Source organism: Leptosomus discolor, chromosome 6 (assembly GCF_034619465.1).
Source record: "Leptosomus discolor isolate bLepDis1 chromosome 6, bLepDis1.hap2, whole genome shotgun sequence".
NCBI classification, from domain to species: Eukaryota; Metazoa; Chordata; class Aves; order Leptosomiformes; family Leptosomidae; genus Leptosomus; species Leptosomus discolor.
In genome coordinates this window covers 32,952,016-32,963,497 of record NC_141396.1, presented here as the reverse complement: position 1 = coordinate 32,963,497, position 11,482 = coordinate 32,952,016, and the positions used below count along the sequence as shown (strand labels likewise).

The 11,482-nt window shown below is 37.7% G+C and overlaps 1 protein-coding gene across 4 annotated transcripts in view; it reads left to right on the top strand.

Moving 5' to 3' along the window:
* The first annotated feature begins 1,425 nt into the window (after nucleotides 1-1,425).
* CCSER2 (coiled-coil serine rich protein 2) overlaps nucleotides 1,426-11,482 on the top strand; it is a 56,114-nt gene continuing 46,057 nt past the window's right edge. For 2 of the 4 annotated variants that reach the window (XM_086466836.1, XM_086466837.1), the window contains exons 1-2: nucleotides 1,426-2,863; nucleotides 3,358-3,560. In XM_086466836.1, coding sequence (XP_086322962.1) covers nucleotides 1,426-2,863; nucleotides 3,358-3,560 — 1,641 coding nt within the window. The remainder of the gene's footprint in view (nucleotides 2,864-3,357; nucleotides 3,561-11,482) is intronic. The other 2 variants (XM_086466838.1, XM_086466839.1) reach the window with 1 other exon arrangement.

The following is an 11,482-nucleotide window of genomic DNA, read 5'->3' as shown; positions in this document are numbered from 1 at the left end:
ACAGACGCGGCTAATAGTTTCAGGGAATAACATATGAACGACTGAAATTTGGTGTGTTTACATCATTGTAAGACCAGTGAGTAGAACTGGTGAAAACATAAAATCCAGGCTAGCAGAAGCAAGATACCCTTTTACGACTTTCTTGAAAAAACAGAAACCTGGTCTTGCAAATACAGAATTTAACACAAGAGTAAAGCTTAAGGTGCGTCATTGAAACCTGAAGACTTCTCAAGGATTATTGCCTGAATTGCAGGTCTTTAATAGTAGTGTTTAGACAAGTTGTTTGTATTGTATAGTCAGGCGAAACAACAGACTAAGTGCTGTACCAAAGAGTGATATAGACATAGTTAGTTGTCCAAATAGTGGGACGGATATGTAGATGAGTGTGGGAGAAACAAAAAGCAGTAAATCAAAGCAAGGAGATTGGAATTCTCAAGGCAAAAATTTTTGAGGCAGAGATACGTCTGTAAAGCAGGTATGGCTTTATAAAATAAATGTGATTGTAAAATAGACCATGATTATAAGTTAAGCTACAACAAATCTTCATTAAAAACTGTAGTGGAGTCCCTATATTCCAAATCAGGTAGATGGGAGCAAAATTCAAAATACAAGGGAATGCATGAATGCTATAATCTTTTTGTGTCATACTTTTGTAGCTAGTTATGAATCCACTTGCCAACACTGACGTTATGCAACTGTTGCCCTGTACTTCAGGTCTTGTACGTGTGTAAGAAGATGCCCAAACCAGACTACACTTTCTGTACAAAGTGGGAAACGTGACTAGAAATGTTCATCTTGAATTGGGGATATCAATAAGATCTGGAAAAAAAAAAAGCCGTGGTGAAGGTAGATGAGTGAGTGTTTTTTATCTCATAACATAGACATTGGGGAAACTGAAAAAAAAAAATTTGAAAAATTAGCTTTTAGTCAGATTTTACATTATAGTGTTTGCAGTTTTACATTGCTCACCACAGGTTTGTGCTATATTCTATTTGTGGGATTTTTTTGAATATAAAGTCTGAAGTATGTAATTTAATAGTTGTAGCACAGTTGTAAAATGCAGTTTGCTTAAAATAGGTAAATGGAGAAAAACCCCAATCCCCTCTTAAGCTTATCTTACAGATTTCAAAAGGAAGAAGAACAAAAAAGGCAGTTATCTAGAGACTGAATGTTGGGGGAGGGGAGGGTGACCCGAATAACATATTACTGCCAGATAACTGCTGGTGACAGGTATTTCTCTGGAGTTCACAAAATTTGTGTGAGTTACTTTGTATCACCATGGTATAGTTAGGCACAGGAATTCAGTAAACATACAGATGCAAGTGTATGTAAAGTTATGTTGTTTAATGTATGGTTGATTCAAGTCTAATTTTTTTCTTTCTTCAGATTCAAGCACCCTTTAGGGACCAATGTACCCAATAGCTCATGGAAGAAAAAAATCAAATCAGGACATCCTTGGTTTCCAGGCTACCGAAATATGGAACGAAAACTTTAGGAAGTGTTTTGCAACCTATGCCAAATGGAACGGCTGTTAGTTTAGCAGGAAATAACGGTGGCAAAAATTTTGGCAAGCACAATGGCACTGTTCGCATGTCTTCCTTTTCTTTCAACTGGAAAAAATCAAATAAATATCAACTTCATGATCAAAATGGGAGAGAGACCAGCTCTAAACATAACTGTAATGAAAAATTAATTGATTCTGAGAAATATCCTCAATCTCAAGGAGCGTTGGGTAATGATGTGCTCAGGGTGGGTTTGAACAGTACTACTTCGGTTTCATCAAAAGCAGCAAAGCAAACCAATATGTTTGTATCTTCTACTGAGGAGTTAAACCCAAAGTCTTTGCCTGGACTCTCTAGTTCAGCAAAATTTGCCAAAGGTACCCTGTCAGGAAGGACCTCGTATTCCGGACTCAATGCTCCAAAATCACATTTAAATGGATTTTATGGAAACAGGCCGGTGGTAGGTTTGCAGAGACCTAGAGCTAATTCCAATGCCACAAGGACAAGTTCAGGAGAAAGCCTGGCACAATCTACAGACAATAGCAAGGCTTTTTCCTGTGAAAAAATGGTAAGATCACAAAGTTTTTCACATTCAGTTCAGAATTCGTTCCTTCCTGCTGCATCTTTAACCAGGTCACATTCCTTTAATAAAGCTGTGGATCTTACAAGGCCTTATCACAGTCAAAATCTAGCTGCCAGGACATCTCAGAGGTCGACTTTGTTGTCAAGAAATGCACATCAGTTGGATATACCCAATGGAAATGAACCTATGAAGTATGGATTTACCAGGCCCTACTCTGGTCTGTTGGCTCCTTGTTCAAAGAAGCCCCCACTGTCAAATGGATCTGGGTCAGCACATTCTTTTGGATACAGATTAAGTCGGCCTTCTCTGATGAAGCCTACCAGGCATCAATTTGCTGGAAATATCGTTGTGGATGACAGCAAAAGTACAACTCCTGATACATGCATTGTGGAGAACTCTGAAATGTCAACAAATATTAATAGAGCAATTGAGAGAAACAGTATTATAGAGAGCAATGCTCAAAGAACAGGATCTGATGAGGGCCTGCATGAAAGTATGGGAAAGCATGGGTCGAAAGTCATGTGTATGAGTGATGATGGAGATGAAATATCTATATCTTCTTTGTCATCCTCTGAAAAAAATGATTTGAGCGAAGACTTCAGTGACGATTTCATAGATATAGAAGACCCAAACAGAACTATGCAAATACAGCAAAAGGAGAGCTCCCTTCAAGAATTAGAGCATGGGCGTATGTCGTCGATTGAGCCATTCACTTCTCTCAAGGAAAGCGGAGGATCTTGCAGTAATGCTGATGACTGGCTTGATATAAATGTGCCTGGTAAATACTTTGTTCTGTTTGAAATTTTAGGTACTAAATCAAGATCTGTAACTGCAATTTAGTCGTTTTATATAATTGCCCATTGCTTGTGAATTTTTTCAAAATGGAACTTGGTTCTATGCTGGCCCATTTGTTTTCTTGTGGTGCTTTGTCTGCATGATTGTTACCTTTCCCAAGCATGACCTTGAAGAGGTGTTTTTCTTTTGGATAAGAATGAATGATACCTCTTTTAATCACGCCTGTTGTATGGTTGTGGGATTCCTCATATCCTAGCTTTGCCATTCATTCCTCTGGGCTGGTGATCTTTTAAGAAAATTTAAAAAGCTTGAGCTTTTTTCCCCTCTGGGATGAGTGAACAATACTGAGAATGCTTTCAGATATTTCTGATACGGTACAGTTTCAGAAAGTTAACACACCAATAATATACATCTTAATATTTATCTTTGGAATATTGGATTGGTTTTGGAATCTTAACTATTCCTGTTTTCTTTAAGCAGTAGATGACAACAGTGAAAGCGCAAAGCGTACTGGTGAGAATGTGATTTCTCCAGAGATGAATTACAGAGCTGGGTCCTCTTTTGAACTTTCTCCATCTGACAGCTCTGATGGCACGTATATGTGGGATGAAGAAGGGTTGGAACCTATTGGAAGTGTTCATCCATGTGGAAGTTATGAATCTTCAGAAATGAACAGCATAGTATGTATTTATATGCACAATTATAGTGTTTTGAGTTTATTGCTTATTAAGTATATTTTAAAAATAGAATTAATTTATTTTTTTACTTGATAATTGTTTTTTTCATTCCTCTGTAGTTGATAGCTTTTTGAAACTTCCTGTTTAGGAACCCCTGTTTCTGGACAGGTGACCTTGATTACATACATTTTTTTTCCTTATTCTTAAGTTAGGACAGAACAGGTCTGTCCTTACGTGATCTCATGGTATTGTTCACAAAGAATAAAGGAATTGATTTCTTCAAATGATGGGTTAAGTATCTCCTACCAGTCTCTAAATGTAGGAGTGAAAAAGCAAGAAAATAGCTATCGCCTGTCTGACTACTTCTATTGTCTTGTTTCTATACTGTGTATGTATAGGACTCTTTTGAACTGAAGTTTATTTTGATTTCTCAGTTTGCTCAAGCATAGAATCTTTAAGGTAGACAGATACCTGACAGTAGCTCACTGTAGCAGGACTCTCTGTATGTCTTTAATGCGATACACAAGATGTGTAACAACCTTTTTCTTATTGCTAAACTTGTAACTGATCTGCAAGAAACGTCACTTAGCCTGAAGAATGAATGGAGAGTTGTCGCAGTGCTGTGACCCTCCAGCTGAGGTCAGGGAGCCAACCTTGGGATTTCACTGGGTGTGAGGAAAATACTGTCTGTCTGTCCTTTGCTTTTGCCTGTTCATATTCTTTTATATGAACAGACTTGAATTAAGCAACTCAGGTTTTATCTTTATGAAAGAATTTGGTATAATCGATGTGTCATGCTTCATGTTTCAGGCATGTTAGGTACTGTGTCACCACTGCCGATTTAGTAATGTAGATACCAGTTTGGACCTGGACAGGGTTTGTGGCACCTACTCAGACTTTGATTGGTAACTTGTAACAGGTCTGTGTAGCAAGGTTTTGGTAGTGGGGGGGGTTACAGGGGTGGCTTCTGTATGAAGTCGCTAGAAGTTTCCCCTATGTCAGATATAGCCAATGCCAGCCGGCTTTAAGACGGACCCGCCGCTGGCCAAGGCCGAGCCAATCAGCAACAGCGTTTTTCGCCTCTGTGATAATGTATTTAAGAGAGTGAAAAAGTTGTTGCGCAGCAGTAATTGCTGCGAGTGAGAGGAGTGAGAATATGTGAGAGAAACATCCTGCAGACACCAAGGTCAGTGAAGAAGGAGGGGGAGGAGATGCTCCAGGCGCTGGAGCAGCAATTCCCCTGCGGCCTGTGCTGAAGACCATGGTGAGGCAGGCTGTCCCCCTGCAGCCCATGGGCGGTGGAGCAGATGACTGCCTACACCCGGGGGAGGGCCCCCATGCCGGAGTAGGTGGATACCTGAAGGAAGCTGTGACCCTGTGGGAAGCCTGCACCGGAGCAGGCTCCTGGCAGGACCTGTGGCCCATGGAGAGAGAGAAGCCCACGCTGGAGCAGGTTTGCTGCTAGTGACCCTGTGAGGGGGGCTCACGCTGGAGCAGTCAGTTCCTGAAGGATTGCACACCATGAAGGAGACCCACGCTGGAGCAGTTCATGAAGGACTGAACCTGTGGGAAGACTCACGCTAGAGAAGTCATGGAGGACTTTCTCCTGTGAGGGGGACCCCACATTGGAGCGGGGGAAACATGTGAGGAGTTCTCCCCCTGAGGAGGAAGGAGCGGCAGAAAATAACAGTGTGATGAACTGACCCCAACCCCCATTCCCTGTTTTCCCCCTGTGCCGCTGGCAGGGAGGAGGGAGGAAAAAATCGGGATCAAAGTTAAGCCCGGGAAAGGAGGGAGGGGTGGGGGGAAGGTGTTTTAAGATTTGGTTTTATTTCTCATTACTTCTCTCTGAGTTAATTGGCAATAAATTACATTTTCCTTTAGTCGAGTCTGTTTTGCCTGTGATGGTAAATGTTGAATGATCTCCCTGTCCTTATCTCAACCCCACAAGCCCGATGTTATTTTATTTCCTCTTCCCTGTCCAGTTAAGGAGGGGGAGTGATAGAGCGGCTTTGGTGGGCACCTGGCATTTTGGCCAGGGTCAACCCACCACATAATTTTAGTAGGGTTGTCTGTTGTAGCCCAAGAGCAGAACAGCAGAGATTTCCCATGGAAGTTTGGCATAGCTATGTAATTATATTTTTATGTGTAACTACATACAAATTCCTGATATATTTTTAGCTGCTTGTGGTATTATTGTTTGCTTTCTGTCTTAAATTATGAAGTTGGGATGTAGTGCTTAAAAGAGTTTTGAAATGGATGTTAATTTTTCATGGTAATTGTGGCCAGCTTGGAAAAGCAGTTTGAGACTTCCTGTATGAGCTTTGTAGGTTTATTGACGTTTGTAGGGGACAAAATATTTAATGTAGGCCACTGCAAAAACAAACACCCTCTAGCCCAGATGCATGCATGCACATGCCAGGGAAAAAGGGAAATTTTTAAACTTTGTCCTTAATACATTTTAAATACCTGTAGTTTTGATACATACAATGTGATTTATCAAACAGATGAAAGATGTTACTTTCCCATGCTGTTGGACTATGTATCTGGGTTTGTAATACATGTGACCTCCATGCATTAATGAGGTAAAAAAAAATAGTACTGAAGGCGTTGAGAATAATTGTTGTGATAACTCAGCATGTCAGATGTTTTGATTGTTGTGAGATACGTGATCAAATTATGTGGCTTCTATCCTCTAGTGTGGTAAGGGTAAAAGCAGTTAGTATCTGTGTGTCAAAATTCGATTGGTAAGAGTCAGATTTAAGAATTTTGAATGCTTAAGCTAATGCCAGCCTGACTGCCCCTTGGAATTAATGTTTCCAGGGAAATCTCCAAAGCAGGTAGTTGTTTCTGGAGTTTCTGTGGCATCAGCCTGGTGTGAGCAGAGCCAATGTAGCTGAATAGTAATTCAGGTAATTGGGTAGTGAGTAACTGGTAGTGTCTAGTGCAACATTCATGTTTTTTAAAATTTCCATCCTGCTGTTGTATTTTTAGTCTTTTAAGGTGTATCATCTTTAGTATCAGCAAATATTAAATGCTTTTCCTAAACTTTTCTGTAGATGGCAGTGCAGCTTTTACTGGGTAATTCTAGGATTAGAGGTGTTCTGACGGTCTTTGAAAAGGCAACTTCTGCAGAGGGGATTTTAACCGGGCTTCTGGAATGGCCACCAGAATAGGAAGACAATAGAAGGAGCTTGCTGACTATTCAATCTTTTTGTTCCTTTTTTGGGAGAAGAAGAGCAGCTATCTCTGCTATTCTCAGTAGAGCAGACAGAGAGGGGAAAAATAAAATAAATTTGGCCTCTTATAGGACAATCCTGTTTTTCACTGGATGAGCCAACAGCTATGGAGAAAATGTGCAATCCAGTGTTGGATGCTTAAAAGTTATACAAAGCTAAATAACTTCTTGTAAGACAATGCCATGGGGATTTACAGCTAAGCAGGATGTGTGGGTTTTTTTTTGAGGCCTTGTCAGGATGAAAATGTTTTTATTCTCTAATTGTGTAACAGAAAATAACTTATTCCACTATCTCTACTTTTGTTTCATTTCCCATTTTGAAGGCAACAATTCAGTTGGTTAACACTCTAAGAATTGTACTCCCTTCAAGTTTTTAAAGTGTTTCATTGGTATTTCTTGTACTCCTTTCAACGACTGGTCTTTGCTACTGAGCATCAAATCACTGATGCTATTTCCGCTCAATTCTGTGTGAGATCCCTGATGCTTCGCAGAGCAGTTGTGATGGCTCTGTAAATTAGAAACATAGACAATACTAGTCTATATGTACTCTCACTTAACGTTTAACTGTACTGTTTGGTCATGTCCTATGTTTCAGCTACATACTTTAACATCTAGCTGCTTTACTGTTTCATGGCAGAAAGTTGCTCAACAATGTGAGGTACAACTGCTGTGTTTTGTTCGGAGGGGGGGGTGTTGGTTGGTTTGGGTTTTGCTTGGTTTTTTTTTTTTTATACATGCTTTCATCAATTCTGTTGCAGTCTAACTTTAGGTCAGGGACCAAGTTAAGCGTTATAATTAAAATGTCTCTTAATTCCACTGCCACTGAGTGAGTGGTTATAAGTGAAGCTTATGATTACAGTTATTTAAAGACAAAAAAGTCTTGCAAACAAAATTAATATTACAGAAAGAAAGGGGGGGGGAAAAACTCCCAAACAATGAACCTTAATGTGAATCTACATATTTACTGTGTCTCTAAGTTTGAATTGTGCTCATGATTCTAATGCAACTGTCTTCATTAAACAAAAAAAGTTACAATTTACAGAGCCAATCTGAAATCAAGATTTTTGAGAGTTCTTAGTTCCTATAGATGGATTCTGTTTCATTGGAGGGGGAGACTGTATTAATATTTTGTTTGCTTGTACCTATTCCGTTAGCAGCTGAGAGGGTTAGCATGCCTTAAGTAGAAGTCTGGTAGTAACACATCTGAAGGACTGGATGTCTGATTTCTGCAATGATCTTTGAAATAGGTGCTTAGGAATTAAGTCATTTCACTTCAGAGTGCAGGAAATAAATGTGTTTTTTTCCTATTTGTTGGAATGAGAACTAGGACTATAGTCGAGTATACCAACCTTGCTACACTTTTGCTTTCATTAGTTTTGATCTGGAAATACTGTTCAACATATATATTAGCCTAAAACATGCATCCTAACAGGACTCTTGTTGCTCCTTTGCTTAGCCAGTAGTGAAGCACTTTTACTGTAGCAAGGTTTGAGCTGTTTTGTTTTCTCCTGTCCATTGTATTAAATAGACACATGAGAAACATAAGCTTTGATACTGTGAAGCTTTGAATATTTTTGGAATGACACAGTTCTTATTTACGTTAAGAATAGGATAGATAATAAAGTTATTATTGTGTGTATTGTTCCGAGGTACGTGTGTGTGGGTTTTTTTTTTTAAGACACTGATATTCTAGTGCGTAATAGCCTGCAAGAAGTAAAAATTCAAACTGAAAACATTCCACCACTAGCTTTGGCTTCTTTCTTTAATTCTCTCTAGAGAAGGAGTTGTTGTGGTGTGGGTTTTTTTGTGTGGATTTGATTTTTTTTGTTTGTTTGGTTTTTTTGTTTTTTCTTTTCAAGCAATTTCATTTGGGCAAATAGGTTTAGACAGGAAACTTTTATGAGTATTCTCTGTGTTATCAGACCATATCAATACCCTATCTTAGAAAAAGACAAAAAAGATTGAGTCCTCTGACCCCTTTTTACTGTAGGCTCTAGTAACAATATGAATGTTTGTGCTATGTTATTTTTTACAGAAATAAATAAAGCCAGTATTTTGGGTATATACAGAATAAGCATCAATGTAGTTATAAGGATATAGGATTATGGAAGAATAATTGAAATCTGGCTTGAAGAGACAGATGGGTTTTAGCTGCTTTGCTGACAATTTAATTGCTCTTGAGATGAAATCTGGATCTCATTGGAATGAATATATTTTGTCATTTATTGACATGTGGCCAGAATTTTAGCCAGAGTGTGAAATAGTTGTATTTTTCTCTTCTTCCTAAGTAATTTTTGAAATCTAGTAAGATTTCTTTTTTCTTTAGTTATATTTTCTTTCCCTTTGTGATTTAAACTTGGGAAAGGACAATTCTGAATTAGTTTTTGAGACTGAGTAGAATGCTTTCTGGTTCAAGAGGCGTAGGTTCTCACTGTGAAATACGCTGAAATATGCTCTACTTATTAGAGAAAGAGAAAAAAGCTTGCTAAAATAGCATTGTTTAGTTCAATCACTAATTTCTTACAGTGCTTTAGTTATTTACAAGTAATTTAGTGTTAATTACCTCAATTTTTTAATAATTCACTTCTCAAAATGACTTTATAGTAAGCTTTAAACTGCCAGTTTGATTTCTCAAATGAGTAATTTATTATGTGAATTCAGACTTATAACACGTGTATTTCTACTACATTTACATGTGTAGAGTGAAGTGTTCTAGGTATTGTCTTCTACCCATCTTCCTTTCTTCCATTTTAAATTTTGGACTGTTTTGTTACAGCTGTAATAAAAACACAAATGCAAGTATTAAGATAATGTAAATGAATGGAAAGAAACAGCTATTCAGATATATAAGGACTGTTTTTAAAGTAGTATTTGGGAGACTTTTATGAAGTGTGAATCCCTTAGGGGCTACCATATGAGATAAGGTATCTCTTGCTTACTGTGTTTTTTTGATGAAACTATGTAATTCTATGATAGAAGTGCTGAAATTATTTTGGAAACAGTACAATGTTAATTCCAAACAGGTAAATATTGAGTTTCCCTACTCTGCTAGCAGCACTATATAATGGCTGTATTAAGGAGTTTACAGACTTGAACACAATTTTAGTAGTATACTGAAAATAAGTTGCATTGTTATGGAGTTTTTCATAAGAAGCAGTGGTTGATTTATTGAGGCATTCAGTACAGAGTATTCAGAAGGTCATGCGTTTCATTTTTGTCCATTTAACAGAGTATAGTAAAACGAAGTATGTATTTTTTCTCAACACAGACATTTCTTTTTTGCTATCACTTTCTGAAAAGAGCAACCTTGAAATGAGTCCTTCAGGTGCAAACTAGTTGAAAGAAACCCACATAAAAAGCAGTTTCCATCTAATGAGCTAGTTGAAATTTGATTCTTTTTTCTGCTTTTCATGTTGCTAGTGAAGTGTCTTAAGACTTTAAGATGCTGAAAGTAAAACTTTAAAAAAATAACTGCTTTGATGTATAATCTGCATATTCATATGAAATAATATATATACACATAATTTTATTGTTGAAACAAAGACTTAAATTTATTTAGATTTGCATGCTGTCTTTAAGCCGTTACTGAAACCCCTAGATTTCTAATATCTAAGGCTTTTTTTTTTTTCTCCTCGTTGTATTTGCTTTTCTGTCTGCAAGTTGATATTAAAATCTTCCATTAGCAAAGATGTTTCAGTCAGGAAAGACTTGCACACCATTTGGCTCTGTTTTGTTTCTTAATAAGAGACAGAATCAACTGAATATTTTTGTTCACTGATAGATTGAGTGTACTTGCTATTAGTATACAAAATAGTTTAATGATCTGTGAGTAGAGATTTCCCAACTGCTGATCAGCCGCACTTTGTGATCTTGGGTGAGTTTTATGGAGTCTGTCTTATTTGTCTATTTTTTGAAAGATGGATGAATTTAAAATTAATAGTAATACTTATCATCAGTATGTATTACATTATTGATATATTTGAGGTTCAGCAAAGAACAATAAAGATATTTCTCAAAGCAGAGGACAGCATTAAAAAAGGCACGTATTTCTTTGTCAGACTGTACTCAGATGAACAGTGTTGGCTAATAGTATTTCCTCCTTCCATGAACACGTGTCTTTTGGCTAACAAAAGGCTAAGCTAGTACAGAGAATTAATTGCATTATGTGCTTCTATGATGCTTCCTTGAAGTAGCTCATGTACTTCAATTGGGCGCTTCCTTAAGAAGGGTCTGAATTTGTTCTGTACCTGAAACCAAAGGGTGGTTTCACCTTGGTCAGTGCCATTCTGACTTGAATTCATTATGACATTAATAAATACACACTTCTAATTTTGTTTGTGGTTAGGTTTTTTTTTTTAAAATATGTTTGGTAGAGAACTTGATACTGTGACAACTGACTACATGATTAGATGCCCAGTGAGGAAGGAAGATTGAAAGGAAGAAGGCATTATTCTTGTGGCATAACAATATTTAGTTAAGTATAACAGCTCTGTTCTTGGGGAATCTTATCATACCTATAGTAGAGTAATTTGGATTTTGAAGTAGCTGGTCCTTTTTTAGCACCTGAAGATGCTGTCTAACAAGCCTGTGAGTCCCCAGAAACTTTAGTCTTTCTTGCTGCTGCCAAGTTTATCTGGCCACTCTTGTGATAATAACTGGACCACAGAGGAGGAAACTGGGCAATCTC